General features: G+C 44.5%; 1 protein-coding gene across 1 annotated transcript in view; it reads right to left on the bottom strand.

The window, feature by feature from the left end:
* Nucleotides 1-13,082: 13,082 nt before the first annotated feature.
* ACP7 (acid phosphatase 7, tartrate resistant (putative)) overlaps nucleotides 13,083-27,240 on the bottom strand; it is a 49,026-nt gene continuing 34,868 nt past the window's right edge. The window contains exons 12-14 of the mRNA XM_073598768.1: nucleotides 25,876-25,947; nucleotides 21,260-21,397; nucleotides 13,083-19,106 (exon numbers count right to left, since the gene is read on the bottom strand). Coding sequence (XP_073454869.1) covers nucleotides 19,059-19,106; nucleotides 21,260-21,397; nucleotides 25,876-25,947 — 258 coding nt within the window. The 3' untranslated portion in view covers nucleotides 13,083-19,058. The remainder of the gene's footprint in view (nucleotides 19,107-21,259; nucleotides 21,398-25,875; nucleotides 25,948-27,240) is intronic.

Here is a 27,240-nt window from a genome sequence, read left to right as displayed (position 1 = left end):
TTGAGTGGGTCCGCCCACCGAGATGGAAGGAGGGCGCCCATTGGCCGGGCCAGCCTCCAGTGCGAGCAGGAAGCCCAACCAGTGGAGGAGAGTCACTCGAAGGAAAGGCGTCTTCTGATTGGCCGGAAGAGGATTCATAAGCCGCACTATTGTCTTGTGATGGGAAGAAGTTGAGGGCAGTCAGCTGTGTCCGGGAGTCATCGTGGTGGGTCAGTGTGACTCATACACGGGGGAGGGGCTGACTGACTCCGCTGGTGGCAAATAATGCAGAATCCACTCTCTATGGGCGGACATTATAGAGTATCAAAAAGTACCAGCCAATCAGTGATCAATGATTCATATGTCTGTCAGCACGTGATACAGTCCTCAGATGACCGCATGACAACCCCAGACATATGTTAGGGTATGCGGGGTCACCTGTCAGCGGGCCCCAGTCACACTGGCACTCCTGTGTTTACATTATTAACCACTTAAGGACCGAGCCTCTGTCTGAGATTTGTTGTTTACAAGTTAAAAACAGTTTTTTTTGCTAGAAAATTACTTAGAACCCCAAAATATTATACTTTTTTTTCTAACACCCTAGAGAATAAAATGGCGGTCGTTGCAATACTTTCTGTCACACTGTATTTGCGCAGCGGTCTTACAAGCGCACTTTTTTTGGGGAAAAAAAATACATTTTTTGAATTAAAAAATAAGACAATAGTAAAGTTAGCCCAATTTTTATTTTATATTGTGAAAGATAATGTTACGCCAAGTAAATTGATACCCAACATGTCACACTTCAAAATTGCGCCCGCTTGTGGAATGGCGACAAACTTTTACCCTTAAAAAAATCTCCATAGGTATGTTTAAAAAATTCTACAGGTTGCATTTTTTGCGTTACAGAGGAGGTCTAGGGCTGGAATTATTGCTCTCACTCTACCAATAGCAGTGATATCTCACCTGTGTGGTTTGAACGCCGTTTTCATATGCGGGTGCTACTCACGTATGCGTTCGCTTCTGGACAGGAGCTCGGCGGGACGGGGCGCGTTTAAAACATTTTTTTTTCTTATTTATTTTACCTTTTATTTTTTATTTTTACACTGTTCTTTAAAAAAAAATGTGTCACTTTTATTCCTATTAAAAGGAATGTAAACATCCCTTGTAATAGAAAAAAAAACATGACAGGACCTCTTAAATATGAGATCTGGGGTCAAAAAGACCTCAGATCTCATATTTACACTAAAATGCAATTAAAAAAAAAATGTCATTTGAAAAAAATACAAAAAAAATGGCCTTTTAACCACTTGCCTACCAGGCACTAACATCCCCTTCCTGCCCAGGCCATTTTTCAGCTTTCAGCGCTGTTGCGCTTTGAATGACAATTGCGCGGTCATGCAACACTGTACCCAAACAAATTTTTTGTCATTTTCTTCACACAAATAGAGCTTTCTTTTGGTGGTATTTAATCACTGCTGGGTTTTTTATTTTTTACAAAAAAAAGACCAAAAATTTTGAAAAAAAAATGTTTATTACTTTTTTTCTGTCAGTAAATTTTGTAACTAAGTAATTTTTCACCTTCACTGATGTGCGCTGATGAGGCAGCACTGGTGGGCACGGATGGGCATTGATTGGTGGCACTGATGGGCGACACTGATGGGCATTGATGGACAGCAGTGATGGGCAGCACTGATAGGCGGCACTGATTGCCAGCACTGACTGGCATGGCTAATGGGCACTGATTGGTGGCACTTGTGGGCAGTGGTGGGCACTGATTGCTGCCACTGGTGGGCACTGTATGCTGGCATTGGTGGGCAATGGTGGGCACTGTATTGTGACACTATATTTCTTTATTGTAATCAGGGCACTGATGATCAGTACCCTGATTACATTCCTACATGTCGCCCTGTGAGGAGATGCCGCTGATCGGCTCTCCTCCCACTCTGTCAGTGTGAGGCGAGGAGAGCCAATTACCGGCACTTCCTTGTTTACATGTGACCAGCTGTGATTGGACACAGCCGATCACATGGTTAAAGAGCCACGGACGAGGCTCTTTACACAGATTAGGGTCGCGCCGTGTCCTAGCAACATGGCGCGGCCATGATCGCTGCGCCCCCCCCCCCGAGGGGGCGGCCGTCGTGGGACGCCGTCATATGACGTTGTCCCAGAACAAGAGCTGCACCGCTTCACCGTCATTTGACGGTGGGCGGGCAGCAAGCAGTTAAGAGCTATGGGTGGAAGTGATGTTTTGCCCTCACTTCCGCCCTGCAATGATATGGAGATGGGTGGGGGCCATCTTCCCTTCACTCGTCTCCATGTCACACAAGAGAGAAGATCCGATCACCTCCGCCTCTGCCGACGGATCCGGTAAGCGGCGGAGGGCACCGGAGTGCGGCAGGAGGAGGGGCCCCTCTACCACCGCCGATAAAAGTGATCTTGCTGCAAATCCACTGCAGAGACCACTTTTATCTTGAAGCGGACCGCCCGCTAAAGAAGAGGATACCTGGGTTATGGTAGCTAGCTGCTGCCATAACAACGATAGTCCTCTTCAAAGTACTGACGTATAACGAAGGTGGGCGGTCCAGAAGTGGTCAATCCCTCACTTGTATAAGTCCTTTCTGTAACTGATTTAATCAGAGTATGCAGCTTCTTTATTAACCTCTTCACGCCCGCTCTATACCCGAAAGACGGTTACACCCCAGGCCTAAATTGCCGGGAGGGCATACATGTATGTCCTACCATGCATGAGCTGCCTACAGGGCGCACGGCTCGCTCTGTGATCAGCAAGTCAATGAGACTCTTGGATCATCATCTGGAGTAAATGGGAATTTCGGTCCCGCACACTCCAGATTCACTGCTGCTAAGCAGTGCCACCTATCAATGCCCACCAGTGCCACCTATCAGTGCTGCCAATCAGTGCCCATCAGTGCCCATCAGTGCAGCCTCATCAGCGCACATCAATGAAGGAGAAAAATGACCTGTTTGCAAAATTTTATAACAAACTTTAAAAATTTTTTTTTTTTTCAAAACTTTTTTTGTTCGTTTAGCAAAAAATAAAAACCCCAGTAGTCAATAAATACCACAAAAAAAAAGTTCTATTTGTGTGAAAGAAATTATAAAAATGTCATATGGGTACAGTGTTACATGACCGCGCAATTGTCATTTTAAGAGTGACAGCGCTGAAAGCTGAAAATTGCCCTGGGCAGGAAGGGGGAAGTGTCCAATACGCAAGTGGTTAATCCTTTTCTATGTTCCCATTTAGGCTGGTGATATGACTGAGTTCCACACTGATGCAGTTACATAGTAGGTGAGGTTGAAAAAAGACACGAGTCCATCCAATCCAACCTGTCTGTGTGCTTATATGTTAATAGTACATTGTATATCCCTGTATGTTGTGGTCGTTAAGGTACCCATCTATTCATTTTTTGAAATGAGCGATGCCCCCCCGCTGAGACCACTGCTTGTGGAAGAGAGTTCCACATCCTTACCGCTCTGACAGTAAAGAACCCTCTATGCAGTTTAAGGTTAAACCACTTCTTTTCTAATTTTAGTGAATGGCTGCATGTCCTTTTGAATTCCCTTTCACTGAAAAGTTTTATCTCTATTGTGGGGTCACCAGTACGATATTTGTATATTGAAATCTTATCCCCTCTCAAGTGTCTCTTCTTCTGAGAGAACAAGTTCAGTACTTGCAGTCTTTCCCTATACCTCCAGTCCCTTTATTAGTTTTGTTATCCTTCTGTGGACCCTCTCCAGTTCCAGCACATCCCTCCTGAGGACTGGTGCCCAGAACTGGACAGCATACTCCAGGTGTGGCCGGACCAGAGTCTTGTAGAGTGGCAGAATTACCCTTTTATCTCTGGAGTGAATCCCCTTTTTAACGCATGCCAATAATCTGTTGGCTTTGCTTGCAGCAGCTTGGCATTGCATGCCATTGCTGAGAGTGTCATCTATTAGGACCTCCAGGTCCTTTTCCATCCTAAATTCCCCCAGAGGTTCTTCCCCAGTGAGTAATTTGCATTCATATTTTTGGCACCCAAATGCATTATTTTACGTTTTTCAACATTAAACCTCATTTGCCATGTAGTTGCTCACTCCAATAATTTGTTTAGATCTTCTTGCAAGGTATCCACATCCTGCGTAGAAGTTATTGCCCTGCTTAACTTTGTATTATCGGCAAATACTGAGATGGAGCTGTTTATCCCAACCTCCAGATTGTTTATTAATAAATTAAATAGGATTGGTCCCAGGACAGAACCCTGGGGGAACCAACATTCCACACCAGACCATTCCGCGTACTTCCCCATTTATCACTATTAGCAGGGTATTGAATTATGCGCTGGAAGCTTCTTGGATACAGCAAGCGGCTTCACTTTTATGGAGGATTAGCAATGCATGTCTTACAGCATTAGAAACATGAACAGGAAGAAAACAACAAACAAGTGCATATAACACAATAAGGATGGTACTTCCTCTGATTACCTTACCATAGAATACACATTATAATGCTGCAGCAGCACCTGCTGCACAGATAGGTATAGTGAATACATTATTGTCAGTTTAGTAGCAACCATGCTGTTGTTCCTTCCAACAACCCTCCTCAACAGCATGTGCTTTGTCAAAATACATTCAGATTCTTCTGGATATAATTAGGATGTTCCTTCACCAAAGGCTTGGTGAGTGCATCAGCAGTCATCTCCTCTGATAGGCAGTATTGAATGTCAATAACACCTTATTTTTGATTGTCCCTCAGTAGGTGATACTTGACATCCATGTAGTTGGTCCTAGGATTGACCCTCTCTGATTGTGTAAGCTTTATACATCCCTGGTTGTCTTCAAAAATGGGAATTGGTTTTGACATGTCTATCCCAATGTCCACAAAAAGTTGACAAATCCATAGCATTTCTTGACATGCATGTACTGCTGCAATGTGCTCAGCTTTAGTTGATAGATAGAGCGACAGCTGCTTGCTTTTGACTTGACCAACTTATGGTTCCTTCCCCATACTGGAAGATGAATCTCCTTGTGGATTTGCGGTCTGTGCAGTTACCAGCCCAATCAGCATCCACATATCCGACCAGTTTTGGATTTGATGTTGCTGGTAACCGTAACTTTATTTGAATAGTTTCTTTGAAGTATTGCATCACTCTTTTTATTGCATTCCAGTCACGCTGACAGGGAGCTGAGACTTTCCTGCATAGTATGCCCACTGCGGCGGCTATGTCTGGTCTTGTCACAGTGGCAACATATAGCAGTTTACCAATTGCTCTGCGATACGTGTCATTGTTGTATATCAAGTTTTCTGCTTCGTTACTCTATTGATAGCATGGTTCCATAGGAGTTTTCACTGCAATTGCATCTTGCATTTCCAAAATTTCTGAGATTTTCTGAGATTGGTTCCGAAAATAACTTCCATCTTCTTCTCTCTATCTATTTGGATTCCCAAATAGTAGCTAATGTTCCCTAGCTATTTGATTTCAATATTTTCTTTCAGCTTGTGAACTCTGATTATAATCCCCTTCTTGTTCAAAATAAGTTATATTGTCATCAACATAAATAAGCACGTATATCCATCTGTCTTCTTGATTCTTGGAGTAGAGACAGGGGTCTGCTTTACTTCTTGAGAATCCCTCTCTGGTAAGCACTTCATTCACTTTGTCATTCCACATCCTTGCAGATTGCTTAAGACCGTAGATGCTCTTCTGAAGTTTTAACAAACAAGGTTGTCTCCTTGCTTAAACCCTTATGGTTGCTCCATGTAGGGATCTTCCTTAATGTCTCCATATAGGAAAGCAGTTTTAATGTCTAGGTGTTTCACTTGCATGCTCTTGCTGGCTGCAACGCTAAAAATCGCTCTGATGGTGGAGTGTTTTACGTCAGGAGCGAATGTTTCATCGTAATCTTTACCAAATTTATGGGAGTAACCCTTGGCAACTAGTCTGGCTTTGTATTTGTGGATATTCCCTTCTGTGTCTGACTTTACTTTGAAAGTCTGCTTGCTTCCTATAGTTTTGCGGTTAGGAGGGAGCTCTGTAAGTGTCCAGGTTTTATTTTCTTGAAGTGACTTTAATTCTTCTGCTGCCTTTCTTAATTTATTGGCTTCTTTGGCAGTTTTTCTATGTCTTTCCAGGATGTTGGTTCAAGTATGCTGTATGTTTTGACAGTGTATGACAGCTTGCGGAGTGGTATCCCTTTTGTAGTCTGAGTGGATCTTCTGATTTCAGGCAGTTCTGGTGGGGAACCTGATTTAGGCATTGTGAGTTCCACCTCTTATGAGTGCCCATCATTGAGTGCTTATCAGTCCCATCAGTGCACATCAGTGGCACCAGTGAGTGCTCATCAGTGCCAGTAAAGTGCTCATAAGTGCTACTACAGTGTCCTATTAGTGCCCAATAGTGCACATCGGTGAGTGCTCATCAGTGCCAGTAAAGTGCTCATAAGTGCTACTACAGTGTCCTATTAGTGCCCAATAGTGCACATCGGTGAGTGCTCATCAGTGCCAGTAAAGTGCTCATAAGTGCTACTACAGTGTCCTATTAGTGCCCAATAGTGCACATCGGTGAGTGCTCATCAGTGCCACCCTATCAGTGGATCCTCATCAGCACCCGTCAGTGCCATAACAATGTCTAAAAAATGCATTAAAGAAAAGCATTTTTTAATTTTCTTTCCACATTTTCCAAAAACTTTTCTGAAAAAATGACTTGTTCAAAAGACTCATTATTCCTCATAGAATATACGTTGGGGTGTTTGCTTTCCAAAATGGGGTCATTTTGTGGATAATTTCATTGTCCCGGTGCTCCAGGGCCTTCAAAAGTGTAATAGGTGGTCAAGATATTAGATGTGTAATTTATGTCCCTAGAACGCCTGATGGTGCTCCCTGCATGTTGGGCCTCTGTATGTGGCCAAGCTGCGAAAGTCTCACACATGTGGTATCGCCATATTCGGGAGGAGTAGCAGAATGTGTTTTGGGGTGTAGTTGCAAGTATGCATATGCTGTATGAGAGAAATAACCTGTTTAATATGACAATTTGGTGAAAAAAACAAAAGCTTCATTTTGAAAAGAATTGTGGGAAAAAATACAACTCTAAAAAACTCACCATGCCTCTTACTAAATACCTTGGACTGTCTAGTTTACAAAAAGAGGTCATTTAGGGGGGTATTTGTACTGTCCTGACTTGTTAGGCAGGGTTTACATGGAGCGGATCTGTTGCACGGATTCTGCTAGCTCAGCGGGGGGATCGCTCCGTTGATCCCCGCTGAGCAAGCGGATGACAGGTCCGTCTCTGTGCAGGGACGGACCTGTCAGAGCCCCGCTGTTCTCTATGGGAAGATCAGATGAAAACAGACAGCCTGTCCATTTTCATTCGATCCCATCCGCTGGACGGATGGCAACCGTATCGCCACCCGTCTGTTTTGAGCAGATCTTGTTGGATCGGATGGCAGGCGGGTGTCAGCGGACACATCTCCGCTGACATCCGCCTGCCCATAGAAGTCAATAGATGACCTGCTCGGATCCGCCTGAAAAATGGACAGGCGGATCCGAGCAAGCCGATCGTGTGAAAGGGGCCTAAGACCCCTTTCACACTGAGGCGGTTTTCATGCATTTTAGCGCTAGAAATAGCCTCTAACGCCTGAAAACCACCATTCATTTCAGTGTGACTTTTCACACTGGGGCGGTGCGCTTGCGGGACGTTGTGAAAATTCCCGCAAGCAGCATGTTTGGGGCGGTTTGGGAGCGGTGTATACACCGCATGAGGGGTATGAGGGGGCTGAGTGCGTACAGGTATGAGGGGGCTGAGTGCGTACAGGTATGAGGGGGCTGAGTGCGTACAGGTATGAGGGGGCTGAGTGCGTACAGGTATGAGGGGGCTGAGTGCGTACAGGTATGAGGGGGCTGAGTGCGTACAGGTATGAGGGGGCTGAGTGCGTTCAGGTATGAGGGGGCTGAGTGCGTACAGGTATGAGGGGGCTGAGTGCGTACAGGTATGAGGGGGCTGAGTGCGTACAGGTATGAGGGGGCTGAGTGCGTTCAGGTATGAGGGGGCTGAGTGCGTACAGGTATGAGGGGGCTGAGTGCGTACAGGTATGAGGGGGCTGAGTGCGTTCAGGTATAAGGGGGCTGAGTGTGTACAGGTATGAGGGGGCTGAGTGCGTACAGGTATAAGGGGGGTGAGTGCATACAGGTATAAGGGGGCTGAGTGCGTACAGGTATAAGGGGGCTGAATGCGTACAGGCATGAGGGGGCTGAATGCGTACAGGTATAAGGGGGGTGAGTGCGTACAGGTATAAGGGGGGTGAGTGCGTACAGGTATGAGGGGGCTGAGTGCGTACAGGTATGAGGGGGCTGAGTGCGTACAGGTATGAGGGGGCTGAGTGCGTTCAGGTATAAGGGGGCTGAGTGCGTACAGGTATGAGGGGGCTGAGTGCGTACAGGTATAAGGGGGGTGAGTGCATACAGGTATAAGGGGGCTGAGTGCGTACAGGTATAAGGGGGCTGAATGCGTACAGGCATGAGGGGGCTGAATGCGTACAGGTATAAGGGGGGTGAGTGCGTACAGGTATAAGGGGGGTGAGTGCGTACAGGCATGAGGGGACTGAGTGCGTACAGGTATGAGGGGGCTGAGTGCGTACAGGTATGAGGGGGCTGAGTGCGTACAGGTATGAGGGGGCTGAGTGCGTACAGGTATGAGGGGGCTGAGTGCATACAGGTCTGAGGGGGCTGAGTGCATACAGGTCTGAGGGGGCTGAGTGCGTACAGGCATGATGAGTGAGGAAGGGGGGTGCCAGATATAGAATCCACCCCGGGTGCCAAATGTTCTAGGTACTCCCCTTGTCACTACTCCTTTTTACAAGGTAATATCTAGGTTTGCAATATCATTTGGTACAAAGTGGAACCCACAACTGCTGCATACAGCTGCCCATAGATATCAATTAGAAGATGCAGCTGTATGCAGTTATTGTGCCAGGAGTTGTGTAAAGCACCCTCGCATATGCACTGAATGCACACTACCGATGAAAAATCTGAAGAACATTGTACAATCAGATTATATAGTGTATGGTAAACCTTAGACCTATGGTAAGCCTTCACCTCTGCCATCTTTAGGGTCTACATTCGCTTGGCAACACAGAGGTTGAGTTACCAAAAGCAAATAGACTGTGCACTCTGCAAGTTCAGTTGCTCCAGAGCTTAGTAAATGAGGTAAAGATTCACTTTACGAAGAATACCCAATCACATGCATGAAAGCCTCCACAAGGGGATTAGGAGCAAAATCAAGCTGGAGCTACAGAGTATAAAAGAGAAGAGGGGCGCCTCTAAGTGTAGCAATATGGTTACATTTAATGAAGGTACAACATTTAGCAACTCACATGGTTGATGATTAAAACAGGCACATCTAAGTATGCAGGCATCCGGGGTAAAGCTGTCCACATAGACTGTCCTCTCACCGCTGTCACTCTGCAATCATGACCAGAAAGAATACCCTGCAGTAGAGCGATCTGAAAGCGAGGCTTGAACCGCTCGTGGAGCGCAGCGTGGAAGGGATGATGGCGGTGCGGAGGACAGTCTATGTGGACAGCTTTACCCCGGATGCCCATATATTTAGATATGCCTCTTTTAATCATCAACCATGTGAGTTGCTAAATGTTGCACCTTCATTAAATGTAACCATATTGCTACATTTAGAGGTGCCTATCTTCTCTTTTATACCCAGTTGTCACTTGGCACTACTTGTATATCAAGACATCAGTTGTATATCAAGTCAAAATTTGATAAAAAATTTTGCTTGTCTTGCAAAACGCACTCAAACCAAGGTTTTACTGTATACAGATTTTTTAGGGTAGGTAACAGGATGAAAGAGGCGACATTTTTAAGAATAGTTATGGTTAGGCAGAAATTCCACTTTAACCACTCCGCTCCTACATGTAAAAATCAACTTTATTTTGCTAGAAAATTACTTAGAACCCCCAAACATTATATATTTAGCAGAGACCCTATATAATAAAGTGGTGGGTGTTGCAATTGTTTTATGTCACACTGTATTTGCGCAGCGTTTTTTCAAACGCAATTTTTTTGGAAAAAAAAAAAAACACTTTTATGAATTAGGGAAAAAACATTAAAGTTAGCCCAATTTTTTGGTATAATGTGAAAGATGATACGCTGAGTAATTAGATACCTAACATGTCATGCTTTAAAATCGCATCTGCCCATGGAATGGTGGCAAACTACAGTGTTTAAAATTTTCCATATACGAGGTTTAAACGCCTTTACAGTTTACCAGTTTAGAGTTTCACAGGAGGTCTGGTGCTAGAATTATTGCTCTCGCTCTGACATTCACGACAATACCTCACCTGTGTGGTGCAATCACCGCTTACATATGCGTGTGGGAGTAAAGTATTGCGTTGACATTTGCGCGTAAGCACAGTGGGACGGGGGTCTTTAAACTTTTTTATTATTTATTTTATACATTTTTTTTTTTTTTTAACACTTTTATTTTATTTTTTTACTAACTTTATTGCTATCACAGGGGATAAACAACTTCCCTTGTGACAGCATGGGCTGTGTCAGATCCTTTTATTGGAGAGATTTGGAGTCTATTAGACCCCAAATCTCCCCCCTGGCAGCTGATCAGACACAGATCGGTCTGATCGGCTGCTTTCCTGGCCGCTGGTGGCCAGGTGAACAAAATGGTGGAACCAGAAGTGATGAATTACTCGTCGCTCCCGGTTTCCAGTGTTACAGAGAGAGGACAATGCCGTCAGTTCCTCTCTCTCTCTCTCTGTACAGGGCAGCCATCGCTCCAGGCCTCAGCGGTGGGACAGGAGAGCCCGGGAGAGGCGGCGGGAGGTGGGTGGGACCCCTTCCGCCACCCACAGAAGTGATAGATTGGCTAATTAGCCACTCAGATCACTTCTGCCTGAAAGCGAATCACCGGCTGAAAAGAATGATACCTACAGGCATCATCCCGGTATAACCACTGAAACCTGAGGACGTACAGGGTCCTTGGGTGGGGAGTGGTTAAAGGACAACATTACCTTTGGTACTTTATTGAATGCAGTAACACCCTAAATGCATCCAACCTGGTTTTATATTGACTTTTGTGCTTGATCCAGTGCAGCCCTGTTCATTCCTATAGGAACGGGTACACATGGTGGCCTCCAGCATTCCTGTTATGACTCTCCCTATAGGAATGAATGGGGGCACGGCCAGCATAAGCAGGTGGAAAGGGAGCTGACAAGGATGTTTTGTGAAGCAAGGCTGTTCAGCTCCTCAAGGGGCCACACAGTGACGTTCTCTAGATCGAGGGTGAAGCCAAGTATGAGACTAAGTGTGCTGCACTCATAGGAAAGATATGCAATTCCCATTGTCAAAACCACACATCACTGACAGCCTGGTGTCAGAACATAATGATCCTGTCCTAACAATATCTCTCCTGTTAAAGAGGAACTGCAGTCTGCTCACATCATTTGTAATAAAAAATATCTTTGCCATTCTGAAGCTTCCCTCCAACCACTTTGCATATTATTTTATATATACTGTGATTCTGTACTTGCCAAATATGCTGCAGAAATCTCCCTCCACTGAGTCTGGCTGCATCCATTTTAACTGTGGGCAGCTGAAGCTGCTGTCTGTTCACTTCCTGGATTTACACAGAGGCACACCTCCAGCTCTGCAGCTCTCATTAGCCCTCTAATGACTCACCCCCCTCCCTTCCTGGCAAACGCTGAGAGAGTGTGAGAAAGAGCTGTGCATGATGTCAAAAGCCTAGGCTAATGACCAGACAAGAAACAGGACGTGGGCTGTAAAAGGTATTTCCCAGCAGAAAAAAAATGTGTTACTATCCAAAGTAAAACAACAAGGGCAGAAGATTAATTGCTGGTTAAGTTGAAAAAATAACTGAAGGTCCACTTTAACCTCTTCAGATCCGCGCTATTGTCAAATGACTGCAACAGCGTGCATCTACATTGCTGGGACTACGTCTATTGACCTTGTCCCATGCATGAGCGGCCTGCATGCCCCCTGCAGGGCGCGCGTGGCTCGCTCGGTGATCAGCGAGTCTATGAGACTCACCTGATCACAGATCAGAGTAAGGGGTCGGTCCCGACCCCTTACCACATGATCAGCTGTCAGCCAACGACAGCTGATCATGTGATGTAAACAGAGCAGGTAATCGGCTATTTTTCCTCCTCGCGCTGACAGCGTGAGGAGGAAAAAAAAACCCGATCACCGGCAGCCGTGAGAGGGACATCAGTCCCGATCACGGCGATCATCTGCCCCCACAGCAATAGGCAGCAGTGCCGCCTACCAGTGCCCACCAGCGTCACCCATCAGTGCCCACAGTGCCATCCATTAGTGCCATCCATCAGTGCCCACGGTGCCACCCATCAGTGCCACCCATCAGCGCCCACATCAGTGCAACAACAGTGCTGCACATCAGTGCCACCTATCAGTGTCCATCAGTGTCACCTACCAGTGCCCATAAGTGCCGCCCATCAGTGCCCATCAGTGCCACCTATCAGTGCCGCCCATCAGTGCCCCCCATCAGTGGTACCTATCAGTGCCACCTATCTGTGCCACCCATCAGTGGCCATCAGTGCCGCCTTATCTGTACCCATCAGTACCACCATATCTGTCCTCATCAGTGCTGCCTTAACTGTGCCTATCAGTGCCGCCTTAACTATGCCTATCAGTGCCGCCTTAACTGTGCCTATCAGTGCCGCCTATCAGTGCCCACCAGTGCCGCCTCATCAGCGCATATCAATGAAGGAGAAAAATGACCTGTTTGCAAAATTTTATAACAAACTATGAAACATGATTTTTTTTTTTTCAAAATTTTCCATCTTTTTTTGTTTGTTTAGCAAAAAATAAAAATCCCAGCTGTGATTAAATACCACCAAAAGAAAGCTCTATTTGTGGAAAAAAAATGATAAAAATTTCATTTGGGTACAGTGTTGTACGACCGTGCAATTGTCATTCAAAGTGCGACAGCGCTGAAAGCTGAAAATTGGTCTGGGCAGGAGGGGGGTTTAAGTGCCCAGTAAGCAAGTGGTTAAGCTTCAAAAATTAGGCAAGTGTTACCATAGCTATAAAACAGTATCAACATAAATAATATAAAACCATTTTATTTACACAGTTGCAAAAAATGTATAATTTGTTTACATTGTATTAAAAACATTTTGATCATGTGGCCATAACATATTAGAAATATATTTACAATTCATGTATCGTCCAGTTCAAAGCCTTCTGCTACAAACCTCCAAATTTGTATCTATGCAGCGCTTTACATACTTTATACTCACATCAATCCCTGCCCTTAAAGTGGATGTAAACCTGAATTTATTTTTTTATTTTTTTTATGTTATAATGTAGAGTATAAGATTTGCTATCATTTGAGCCCAGTCTTGCCACAAAGAGTTAATCCATCTCTGAGCAATCCTCTTTTATTGTTCAGTGAGATAAAACTTGACAAACAGAGAAAAACTTTGTCAAATCCTCCCCCTTGCTGTGAGTGACAGGTGATTTACATATCTCGTGCACTAGCCTAAGACATGCATTATTTTTTAATTCCCTCCCCCACTCCTTTCTTCTGCAGCTCTGCAAGGATTGGCTGTTCCACACCCCAGCATGATTTGGCATGCTGAAGTCATGTGGTTACTTTCCTGTCTTTTCACTGGATGTTAGAGATCATAGCAGAAGTTCAGTGTTAGAAATACACAGAAGAAAATGCATATTGACAAGGGGAGTGTAGAGGTGGGCGGGGAGTCTACTGACATCACGACTCCACCCACCGAGCTCCAGACAACAGACCCACCCACAGAATCTGCAGTTTTTCGGCTCTCATAACAGACAGAGGGGAGACATTTGACAGGTAAAGATACATGCAGGAGGCATGTATATCCTTATAGATAACCCCTATGGCAGTAGTTTAGAAAGGATGACATTGGGTTTACATCCACTTTAAGGAGCTTACAATCTAAGGACCCTACCTGACATGCACACAAGGTGGGCCCCGAATACACATAATAGGGTTGATTTAGACAGGAGCCAATTAACCAAAGAGCATGTTTTTGGAGAGCAGGAGGAAATCGGAGTACGCAGAGAGAAAATGCAAACTCCATGTAGATAGTGTCCTGACTTTAACCAGAGACCTCAGTGCTGCAAGACAGAAGTGCTAATTATTGAGGTCTGTCAAAGAGACCACCATTCAATAGACCAGTGTGAGCGCCTCTGTGGTCAGTTAGCTCCTACGTTGGCCATAGACGCTTTTGTTTTACTATCCAGTCGATGTGTGATTAGATAAAAATGATTGAATCTGCAAACAACTGATAAGTCATAATCGAATTCGGTCAAACTCAAAAATTCAGTTGAGCAGGTAATGAGATTACATGGTGGAAACAGAGATGTGATAGAGAACTTATGATCATATCTTAACTATTGATTGAAATCTATTTCTCTGTATGTAGAATATCAATCAGCTAGGTTTGACTATAGCGTGATTATTCCTATCAGAAGAAATTTATCATTTATTTAAGTGTGTATGGCCACTATTAGACAGGGCGGTTGAAAAGTATAGAGGGGCTTTGCTCCAAGTGAATGAGCTTTAAGTTTATGTGGTCTTCTGTATAGTGGGCTCCTGGGATCCAGATTCTCCTCTGTTACCCAGCAATGGAGCCGGGTTCCAAGGAGATGAAAGCATTTAAACCAATTAGGTATTCATAAAAATTTTACCTAATACTTCCATAAATACACAAATACATCCAGATATAATCTGCTTATAATAATTTTTAGAGTCTGCTGAGTTTATTTTTTCCAGTTTCCTTTTTCTTTAAATTTACTGTGGCTGGGTTCACATATACGTGGCTACGGTTTGCAGTCCGGAGTCCAGTGTGTTTCTGTTCACCGGTTTAGATGCAAATTTTTCCCTGAATTTGCACCTGAACCGGACTCAAAAACGCACAGGACCCTTTTCAAAACTGCACCACGGCCAAAATTAAAGACCCATGTGGCTTGGCATGTAATTGCCATCATCCCTTTATACCTGAAAAAATGATTACCTTAGGCTCCATGCACAATGGACGTTAAAATAACGTTATAAAAGCGCCAGTAGCTTTGCAGTGAGTCTTTTAACGTTTTTGCAATAGTGTTTATTAGCAATTTCTAGTTTTTTTCCGCGTTAACGTTTTTTTAGCGTTTTTTTTTTTTAGAAATTTTATTTTTGTTTGGATCAAAAACGTTAAAAACGCTGGTGAGCCACGTTTTTGAGCGTTTATCGACGTTTATCATCGTTTGGTGTTTTTGTGGTCAGAAAAACGACTCCTGAACGCGATTTTAGGCCTCATGCACACTGGACGTTTTTTGACCTTTTTACAGCAGCTGTTTTTGGCTGTAGATGTTTTTTTCTACAGTCATTAAACTCTTCATCATGTTATCCTATGTGTCCATGCACACATAGGCTGTTATCAGCAGTTTTGGGCAGTGGCGTTTTTGAGCAGTAAAAACACCCCAAAACTAGTGGGTTCTGAGAGACGTTTTTCAACTGTAAAAATGCTTTAACGCTGATAAACGTCGATAAACACTCAAAAGCTTTGTTCACCAGCATTTAATGTTTTTGATCCATTGAAAAAAAAAATTTTTTTCACAAAAAAAAAAAAGCCCAACTAAAACGATAACTTGGAAAACCGCTAATAAATGCTAAAAACCGCTATTGCAAAAACGTTGAAAAAAGTTGAAAGACTCACTGGAAAGCTACTGACGTTTTTATAACATTATTTTAACGTCCAGTGTGCATGAGGCCTAAGGCTCCATACACACTGGAGCTCATAAACGGCTGTTTTTTGGAGTTTGGGCATTTTTTTTTAACAGCCCATTAACTCCACTCTAGGTTATCCTATGTGTCCATGCACACATGGATGTTTTTTAGCTTTTATCAGCAGTGGAGTTTATGGGCTGTTCTCTGAACGCCATAAAATCGCATTCAAAGTGACATTTTTCTGACCATAAAAAACACAAAAAAAATGCCAGTAAACGTGCATAAACGCGCGTTAATTAGCGTTCGGCATTCTATTTTTTCAATACGTTGTGGGAGTTTGGAAATGCATTGTGGGATTTTTGGAGTGTCCTCTGTGTATTTTTATTAAAAACGCCCATAAACACTAACGCTCATAAACGCACATAAACGCTAGTACAAAATGCTGTTAAAAGCATGTTTTTCAACCAGCATTTTCTGCCAGCAATCTGGCATCCAGAAAAAGGTTTTTTGAGCTACAGTGTGCATGGCGTTTAGAAAACAGCCCATAAACTCCACTGCTGATAAAACGTCCATGTGTGCATGGACACATAGCACGTAGGATAACATAGAGGGGAGTTTATGGGCTGTTAAAAAAAACGTCCAAACTCCCAAAAACGGACGTTTATGAGCTTCAGTGTGCATGGAGCCTTAAACTGGATTTTTAAAGGCAATTTGAAAAGAAAAAGTTATTTTTAAATATTAAAATAGTTAATTTTCATACCAATTAGACATGGTTAAAAAATGAATATTCAACAAATGAACAAGATAGTACAAATAGTTAGAAACATGTAACATAATATTGCACAGATTTGATCCTGAAGTGGTATTTCCCAACTACTTGCAGTTTCACCATCCATGCACAATGCAGGTGGTGATCGGTAGAAGGGACATCACGGCCGCCCTGCACATGTGTGAACCGGCTCCATTGAAAGACGGTCACATTCACATGTTATGCAAATTGGATGCGGCTAAAAATGCATCCAATCCACATATATGTGAACCCAGCCTAAAACTATGCTGGATTAATGCTCCTTTTTAAAGCCTGGTTCACACTGATGCGATAATCGCTACAACTTTGGAGCATTTGTCGCATCAGAAGTCGGACCATAGTTGGACCCCATTTTGTGCAATGGAACCGTTCTAATCCGTGCTACGTGAGTTCCTGCACTACTTTTGGTCTGACTTTTGGGACGACTTGCATTGACTTCTGCTACAGAAATCACATGCAAGTAGTGCCAAAGTCGTGCTGGGGTCCGACATCAAAGTCAGGTGTAGTGTGAACTCGGGATAAATACCTTGCAATTTTGGTGGAGAGTCACCTGGCAATCAGTAAAATTAGCAATAAGGATTCTACTTGGCAATTCCTTACAAATAGGACTCGCTGTGTTACTACAGGGAGGGGTACCAGGCACAGAGGGATATTACAGTTAATGGAAATCCCCTTTATAAAGTTTAGTAAGGCTTTGACTGTCTCTTTCATCCATAAAGTAGGCCTGCAATGGCGACTGGGGTATCTGCCAACGGAAACATATCCTGTGGAGAGTCAGTTGACCTGAACACTCCTTGAGTTGCAAATACTGATCATAGCATTCTCTCTTTGAGGGAAAAAAAAAAAAACGTGAAAAAGAAAAACGAACCTGATCCCAACCAAGTGTACGAGTCCTAAAGTATGTTGATGTTCTCTGTGGCTAGGTTCAGACCTATGCATTTTGCAGAAAAGCACTACAGTCTATTTAACATGATTTCCTATGGGTCACGTTCACATCTGTGTATATTCAACCGGTGCGTTTTTTTGGAAAGGGTCAGGGAATTTTTTGCCAGCCGAAGGTTGCGTTTTTGGTTCCATAGACATCATTGGAAACGCAGCAGAAACACATCGAAAATGCAGTGCAGTGTAGCACAGAGCCGAGGAAGAGTTTCAGAGCCCCCGGCTCTGTGCTACGTGTCTGACAGGCGGGGCAGGGACTGAAGCCACCTCCCGAAGTGCCATTTAGCAGGGGAACAAGGAATAACCTGGGGCGGGGCAATTGCCCCACCCTGCCCTCCTGTAGCAACGCCACTGCTGGGGATGCATCTCACTCATTGATCTAGAACAGTTAGGGCCTCAAGTATGACCAAACCTCACCAGAGGGCGGCACACATTATTTAGTGAAGGTAATGCTTTGAAGAGCTATACGCCTAGATTCACACTTCAGCGGCGATTTGACAGACAGTAGTACAGGAACTACTATTGGGAATCGGTGCGGCGCGGCGACGGTGCCTTTGCCGGTAATAGCCACCGTTTTGGCATGCCATTTGACATGCCAAATCGCTCCAATGTGAACCTAGGCTAAGACTGCATACATGCAACAGGAGATGGTCAATGACTGCATACATTCTATAGGAGTTGTTGGAGGCTGGGGATATGCTTCAGGAGATAATCACAGCCTGGAGAAATATTATTTGGGACTAGGGTTGCCACCTCATCCCTTTAAACCCGAACACATATGAATTTCACAGGTTCTGAGGCTAATTTAAAGCAGATAAGGCACCGAGTGAGTTTCATTACCACCTTAATCAGCCTCAGAACCTGTGTAATTAATATGTGTTTAGTTTTAAAGGGTACCAGCTATTACAGCACCAATGCTTTCACATTTGTGTTTCCTGCAGCCATCTTAAAAATAATTTAAAATCAAATTGTGCGATTGGAAAAAACAAACACGCTGTACATACCCAAAGTGAATAACAATATCAAATCTATCTCTGATTGGGGATATATTGGAAACCCAGTGCAAAAAGAGTAAAGCCAGTGTGCTGTCCCTCAGAAGTAAATAAATGATAGTGATAGTGATTATTGATACTCATGAAGCAATACCGGAGGTTCATATACTGTAGAATGTAGTTCACAAAAATGAAGTTCATGAGTCCAACAGGGGATTAAATGAAGGCAGAGTCAGCAGTAAGGATGAGCTCCGGCGTGTCCCCGATGTGCGGCTGCAGAGATCGGGAAATGTCTCACTGCCTGTGATTAGCACAGCGCAGTGCTGACTTCTGCACATGGAGTGTGCGAACACGCCGGAGCTCATCCTTAGTCAGCAGTCTGTCCTAGAAATGAGTTCTGGAATCTTCCTTCCAAAGGTCATGCAAAGAAACAATCTATGTAAAATAAATACAGACTACAATCCTCAGGGTTCCCCGAGGGCTCGAGTCCCAAAGGGCCACAGGTTGGGGACACCAGGGATCTAGAAGGCTGGATTTGTATTTAGAGCTTTGTGAGGTTTGTGAGGTTTACTATTCAGAAATGTCAATTTTTTTTTAGCTCTTGTCTTTAATCAGCCATATATCATCCACGATCTCTCCATCCTAGGGGAAAAACACAAAGAGATTACATGCTTGCATACATGCGTATTTAGAGCTTCAACTAAACGTTGGGTCAAAATCTCTGCAGTACATGCACATTCCTCCATGTTTAATCCCTTAAAGCAAGGGTAGACAACCTGGGGCCCTCCAGTTGTTGCAGAACTACAAGTCCCATCATGCCTCTGGGAGTCATTGTAACTGCCAGCCTTGCAATGCCTCATGGGAAATGTAGTTCCACAACAGCTGGAGAGCCCCAGGTTGCCTACACCTTGCCTTAAACGCAGAGATCCTCAAACTACGGCCCTCCAGCTGTTGCAGAACTACACATCCCATGAGGCATTGTAAAACTCTGACATTGACAGACATGGCTAGGCACGATGGGAATTGTAGTTCTTGAACAACTGGAGTTGGCCATAGTTTGAAGACCCCTTGCCTTAAAGGCTCAGCAAGTCCAGAAAAATACCTAAAGACCTGTCAGACATGTACTCAGCTCCTACAGCTGGCCATGCACTGACCAAAATTTGTGTAGGGATCAACCCAGGGATCTGTCCCAGCTCAACAGAGCCAATCATTTGATTAACTTGTGTTGAAGGGACATGCTGTCATGTCCCTTAATTGTGTAAATGGAGGAATACTTTTTTTTATTCATTCATACTTTTTGTAGTCAGCCTTTTCTGGACTAAAATTGCAAAACATTTTTTTTTTTTTTTGCAGGAATATAATAAAAGACTTTCGATTGTATATTAAAAAGAACAAAAAGGAGCAAACAAGTTAATTGTTAGTGTTTACAACCATTTTAAAGTGAAAAACTAATATTGCTCAAATGAAAGATATAAAGACAGTGATACACAATCTGCCACTGCTAATTTGTGGCTGACAGAGCAGACCCAGAGGCTGTCATAGTTATCCCAGCTTAATTATATGAATATTAGAAACAAACGTGCATATCAGGTGTCTCAGTCTAAGACACTCACTGGATTTGAGCATTTATAGACCCCGCTTTTTCTGGGGTCTATGAACATTCAAAACACTGGAGGGTTCCACCACCAGACTCAGGTTTCTCCTCTTTGGGGGAATCCCCCCTTCCCCCAAGGTAGAGGAAGCGCGTTATTCTCAGGATTACCAGGTGGAAATAAAGCAAAATAAGCTTGAAATATATTAGTAAGCTGTAATATATTACATTTTTTGTCCATTAAGGGTATCTGATTCTATTATAAAGCTCAGCAAAAGTGCTGTAAAGACATCATCCTTCAGTCTCAATGACACAGCTCCCCCCAGTGGTCTTACTAGAAAATGGCAGAGAACTTGATCATAAGCCTGGGTTCACATTTATGCGAATTTACAGCGGGTTTGATGCGTTTAGGAACACACAGATTCGCAGGTCATGTAAAAAGCATAGTATTCCATGGCTTTGGTTTACATCTATGCGTTGCGAATTTGGTGTGAGGAAAAAAAAAAAAAAGGGTCCTGTGCGTGTTGACTGTGGCAGGGTTTCCAACCGCCAGTAAATTTACTGACAGTTTGTAAAAATCTGTGATTTTTTTTGCAACTGCCAGTAAATATCAGGGGCTGATAAGTTCATGCGATGTTGACTTTTTAAGTGTAAATCAAGCAAATTACGTTGTTATAGGTATTGTCAGTGTTTCCATATAATGTATATACTGTTCAAATATTCACTGTGTTAGTTTTCAATAGGAGTTCTGTAATTTCTCAGGTTGCCAGTAAAAAAAATGTGCTCCGAGAGTAAAATTGACATGTTTTGCCAGTAAAAAAATGCTGTGGGAGGTTGGCATCCCTGGACTGGGAGTGCGATGCGAATTTCTATGGTGCAGTGCAAATTTTATCTTCATAGGCTTCAATTGAACTTGCAGTAAACTCGCAGCACACAGTTCACATCTCTGGGTATTGTTCACTGTCTGCCTCCTGAAATTTGTGGTAAGATTGCCGTAAATTTGCGGTAAAATCGCACCTCACACAGGACAAAAACCGGATCAAATTCGCAGTACATTGCATCGCAGTAGTGTGAACCTAGGCTAAAAGGTAATGTAGGCTGCCATGCCAAGTAGAATTAGCTTATGCACCTTACACTTCTTTAGTTGTCATTATTACTTCATCTAGAGCCCAAAACATGTACAAACACTAAGGCATGCGTGTACCTGATCATCGGACACTTGCTGAATGTGTATGTGAGTCTTGTTGGCAATGTGGATCCGAGTATAGCCATAATCTTCGATCCTTACTGCACTCCACTCCCGATGTAGAGGAAAGAATGGATCCAGCCTCTCATTACAGCCCTGGGAAGAAAAACAGAAACAAAATACAGAGCATGATACATTACCATGGTTTGTGGAGATTCTCTTGTAAGCCTAATGCCGCGTACACACGACCGGACTTCACGGCACACTTGGTCCGGCGGACCGGAGTCCGTTGGACAATTCGATCGTGTGTGGGCTCCAGCGGACTTTTTTCCCCCAAAATTCAACGGACCTCGAAATTAAACATGTTTCAAATCTTTCCGACAGACTCGAATCCGGTCGAAAAATCCGCTCGTCTGTATGCTAGTCCGACGGACAAAAACCGACACTAGGGCAGCTATTGGCTACTGGCTATGAACTTCCTTGTTTTAGTCCTACGTCATCACGTACAAATCCGTCAGACTTTGGTTGATCGTGTGTAGGCAAGTTCGTTCATTCGGAAAGTCCGTTGAAAAGTCCGCTGGACAAAGTCTGCCGTATAGTCTGCTCATGTGTACGCGGCATTATAAAGTTTGCCAGTTTGCTTGAAACCACCCTTGTCCACCCTACATCTAACCTCAAAATAGACTCTGTGGTTAGGGACGCTTACCAGATGATGTGGACCACCTATCGCTAGAATAGTCACACAAGCACGCAGAACCACCTCTGCAGGGTATTGATAAGCGATGGAGCCTCTGTAGCACTCAGGTGTGAGGGGGGGTATTCCAGTCTGATTGGACTCACCAAGGGGTATCCAAAATGGCCAAAGCCGCAAGTTAAAACATGCAGAGAAAAGACTCCAATAGTGTCCCAGATAGCAAAATTTGTGGCAGTGTTGAATTGTAAGTCTGTTAACTTGTGGTAAATAGCAAAAGTAACCAGCACTTAAACGTGGCCGTGTGTGAGTGAGAAAGGATCACAGTCAATAGCGTGGGGTCTGAGCCCAGAGCAGCTGGACAACAGCCATAGCTGGAAGATATAGATAAAGCAATATACAACAAAATGATCCAGTGCTCAGCGGGTTAACAGAAAAGGCAGAATCACAACAGGCAGTGGAACATTGAATTCACATTGAACAAACATTCACTTTGAAAAAGCGCCTGCGTGCGAAACGCGTCGTCACGGCAACTGAGAAGCTAGCGGGTCACTCTGGTCTTCAAACAGTTCCAGTCACCACAGCCTTTAGCAATGCTGACTGTCATCCACGCCAGCCAACCCAGCTCTGTTTTTCATCCGTCCGGATGTTGCATCCCCTCAGGACACTTCTGCCCAGCAGTGAGCAGCAACTAATGCGTTTGGTTACATCAGGAGAGAGCTGCGGGAATCTTCTCACCTCCTGTCAGCACTCCAGCTGGTCTGGCGTTTCTGACATGTGAAGTACGGAGTCCGGCTCTCCACCTTCCTGCTGACCGTTGCCTCCGCCTCCTCCTCCAGCACGTCCAGCTGTCCTCCACACGCCGGTGAGCGGGTCTCCCATTCGACTGAAGCGTAGCAGAGACATTGGCGCCTCGCCTGCTGCGAGGGTTTTCCCTACACTCAGATGTCGTCAGCTCCTCGTTGCTCTGAGGACCTCCAGTGCCATTGTAAGCCATTTACTTTTTAACACTCCCCACTCCTTTTGCTTTGATAACAGGATTGAACTTCATGTATATCATTGAATAAACTGTTAGTTTTTATGTTCCACTGCCTGTTGTGAGACTGCCTTTTCTTGTAACCCATTGAGATTGCTGGATCATTTTGTTGTATATAAGTCTGTTAACATGCTGCACATTTTCACCGGCAAGTTGTACACTTGCAGAGCACTTGAAGCACAAGTTCTAGTTGACACTTTTCCAATTTGTAGAAAATTTGCATGGCAAGTGTCAGGTCACCTGAGGTCAAGTGACAGATGCACACCATTGGGGTCAGGAGTGCACTGCTAAGGTAGTGGACCCTATGGCTGACTGCTGCAGATGGAGCTCTGGGTGGTTCAGGAAAGCAGGTCCACTGGAGCACCAACACAGATCACACTGGGAGCTAGAGCATGAGATTTCCCAGGGCGCAGAGTCTAAGAGCCAGCAGGTGTTCACCAGGGCCTGTAATGGTGAGGATGGCCTTCGCTGAACTGGCTCCAGGTCGTGGCCCCCAGGGTCTCCCAGCTCACGAAAGGCTACTGGAGGATAGAGAGGCAGCAGCAGTCCAGAACAACAAGGGATAGTCAGGATACAAGCCAAAAGTCGGGGCAACGAGCAGACAGGGATAGACAGGAGAACACTCCAAAGGTCGGGGTATCAAGCAGACAGGTATAGTCAAAGAACAAGCCAAGGTCAATAAACAGAATCAGACGTAGAACACATGGCAAGAAACACACAATATTGATCAGCAAGGCTTGGCTTGCAGTGCACAGGTTAATATAGTGTTTCCTGTTAGAGGCTGGGGTGGAGCCATGCTTGAGGGACGATTACTTAAAGCGGAGTTCCACACAAAAATGGAACTTCCACTTTTCGGAACCCCCCCCCCCCTCCGGTGTCACATTTGGCACCTTTCAGGGGGGAGGGGGGTGCAGATACCTGTCTAAGACAGGTATCTGCACCCACTTCCGGCATAGACTCCCATGGGAGTCTATGCCTCTTCCCGTCCCCACCGCGCTGTCTGCTGGGAACACACAGCTCCCAGGAGAGAGCGGGGACCACTTGGGACGCGCAGCGCGACTCGCGCATGCGCAGTAGGGAACCGGGAAGTGAAGCCGCAACGCTTCACTTCCTGATTCCCTCACCTAGGATGGTGGCGGCAGCTGCCGAGAACCGAGCGGGTTCTCGGCCTCCCCTGCCGACATCGCTGGACCCTGGGACAGGTAAGTGGCCATGTATTAAAAGTCAGCATCTGCAGTATTTGTAGCTGCTGGCTTTTAATATTTTTTTTTTTTTGGGCGGTGTGGGTGAACCCCCGCTTTAAGCATACAGTTGAACAGCGACCGGTCTCTAAACTGAACACAACAAAGAGGTAGGCAGACAGAGATGAACATTACCGCAGATTCATGACAGCAAGTCTCTAGCAAGAGCAAAGTTGCAATGGTGAGTCTACAGCAAGAGCTCTGCAAGTCTACAGCATGAAAATTCAGCCACAGTGACCCCTGTGGTGGGATGACTATTGCACAACATAATAACTGAACCAGAACTTGCAGCAGACTTGCAGAACTGTTGCAAAGAAAGTTGTTCTGGAGTCATGCAATGCGGACTTGCTGCAATTGTGCAACAAACTTGTGAAGCCTGGCGAGTCTAGCAATAGCTTAGCAAGTCATTTTCAAACTTACAGCACAATTGCTTGCTACCTGGGGTAATACTGTATGTGTCCTTTGTTGACTAAAGCCAAAAGGCTACTTACAGTCGATTAAAATCAACGGAGTCTTGATAAAAACGATTGTCGGCAAACTAGATACCAATCACTCGCACATCCTGGGTCATGTGGGGCGCGATGGCGTCAGCACGTAGTCCCGCCCAACATGTTTTTTCACACGTGACGTCTTCCTGGGCTCTGTTGATTTTAACCGAATGTAAGTAGACTTTTGGCTTTATTCAATAAAGGACACATACAATATTACACTATTGGAGTCTTTTCTCTGCATGTTTTACCTTCCGGCTTTGGCCATTTTGGATACCACTTCGTAAATCCAATCAGACTGGAAGACCCCATCACACCTGAGTGCTACAGATGCTCCATCACTTATCAATACCCTGCAGAGGTGGTTCTGCATGCTTGTGTGACCATTCTAGCGATAGGTGGTCCACATCATCTGGTAAGCATCCCTAACCACAGAGTGTTGGATGCAACAGGAGGCTTTGCACGCTTTACGGTGGTGGAACCTCTATTGATCCAGCTCCCTGTTTGGATTCCTTCACATTCTTGTTCACCACGTTGATTGACTTCTTGCACAATTTTTAGAACTGTTCTTTCACCACTTGAATGATACATGGGCATTTTATATTTATGCACTGAGTTTATGTCACATTGATTATATATTTCTGATATTAATTGTTTTTCATATTGATTGTTTGTGATTAGCGTGACTTTTTGATGAGTGCATGTTTTACTGTGTTTATATCACATAGTAAGTTGCTGCAGTCGTTCAGCACACATTTATTGGATTCTGATTTTTGGGCCGGTATATTTTTTTAGAATTGATTAAATAGACTCTGTTAGAGGGGAGGAGGGGGGCTCGACTATGGGATTTGTAGTGTACATAGAGCAGTGCACATGACTGCAACTAATGTGCACTTCTAGCTCTAAACAATGGAAATGAGGGTGAATATGAGAGGTTCAAGAGCTCACAGAGGAAGTTACATGGAGGCAAAAAAACATACTGAAAAATGAATTCATGACAAATAGGCTACAGGGTCCCCTAGTGTCACTTTAAGGCAGGAAGTGTGTAAAGGCTTTTATATATGTAATTTTAGCCTAATAAAAAGGAAATAGCTGCTGAGTGTGTGGGACCATTACTGCTGTATTCCTATAATATATTAGTAATGTATTTGTCATTATTATGTCTATAATTTACTCACAGCGGATCCTGTGGTTATGTGGACAGGAGCCCGGGGATTGGTGTATGGGGCATCAATGGATCCATTATACACCTGCAACCAAAAACATATCAGAATGAGACCTTTTGTATGCCCTGGATAATTTACATAGAAACCAGAAGAATCTGTGTCACCCACAACAACCAATCAGATGTTAGCATTTCTAACCTGCGGTAGCAAAATAACAGCTGGACTAGTTGCAATGAGCAACATAGACATTTTCCTTTTGTTTGCATGCAAGAGGTCTAGGGCCCCATTCGCTCTTGCAAATGGGGCAATTTGCTTTTAGATGGAGATCCAGTGGGGGTTCCCTGCAATTATCTGTAAGTGGGAAGCCCAAATGGAAGCAATGGGATGCTGACAGCTCCCCTGGCTGTTCATGGCCAGACTCATGGATCGGTTATCTATAAATGGTCAACTCTGGTCACAGAGACCCATGTAGATGTAGTTAGGTACTTACCAGTCCATGGAGTCCAGAGCTGCCTTACTGTAGCCGATTCTTCTGATTACTGTTGGTCCCTGGAACTGCCATCTTGAATTTGGGAGCTGGTTGGTACTTCCTTATGCTCCCCACTGCACATGTGGGAGATCACATCACACAGTGAGACTGGTCCTGCAGCCTCCTATAACGTGTCCCAGAAGGTTGAAGGAGCGGGATGAATGACCTCATTCACACCTCGGCATAAATTGTAGTAAGTGGGATTGGGTACCTGTCATAAAAAGTATTCGCTCCCTGAAAAAAACAACGCCTCTAATGTGTAATGCCGCGTACACACGAGCGGACTTTTCGACCGGACTGGTCCGATGGACCGAGTCTGGCAGAGAATCCGATCGTGTGTGGGCTTTATCGGACCCTCAGCGGATTTTTCAAATCTTTCCAACGGACTTGAGTCCGGTAGAAAAATCAGTTCGTCTGTATGCTAGTCCGAGGGACGAAAACCGACGCTAGGGCAGCTACTGGCTACTGGCTATCAACTTCCTTGTTTTAGTCCGGTTGTACGTCATCACGTACGAATCCATCGAACTTTGGTGTGATTGTGTGTAGGCAAGTCCGTTCGTTCAAAAGTCCGTCGGAATACCGTCGGACCAGTCCGGTCGAAAAGTCCGCCCGTGAGTACGTGGCATTAGGGGTTGGGGTGGATAGGGAGATGAGCGGTACTTTTACTTTCGAGTGAAGGTCTGCTTTAATATTGATCCTAGAATGTGTTTTGATTAATGTGACAGGGACATTAGACTGCAAGGAGAAATAGACTGGTCTGAATAGCTCTGTGGATGTATTTGGAGCTATATAAATGGATAGAATCAATATTTGCAGGACTTATCTCATGTTCGGCTGGATGAGGAGGT

The sequence above is a fragment of the Aquarana catesbeiana genome, linkage group LG09 (assembly GCF_042186555.1).
Source record: "Aquarana catesbeiana isolate 2022-GZ linkage group LG09, ASM4218655v1, whole genome shotgun sequence".
NCBI classification, from domain to species: Eukaryota; Metazoa; Chordata; class Amphibia; order Anura; family Ranidae; genus Aquarana; species Aquarana catesbeiana.
Note: the sequence above shows the minus strand (reverse complement) of the source record. Positions and strands in the feature narration are given on the sequence as shown.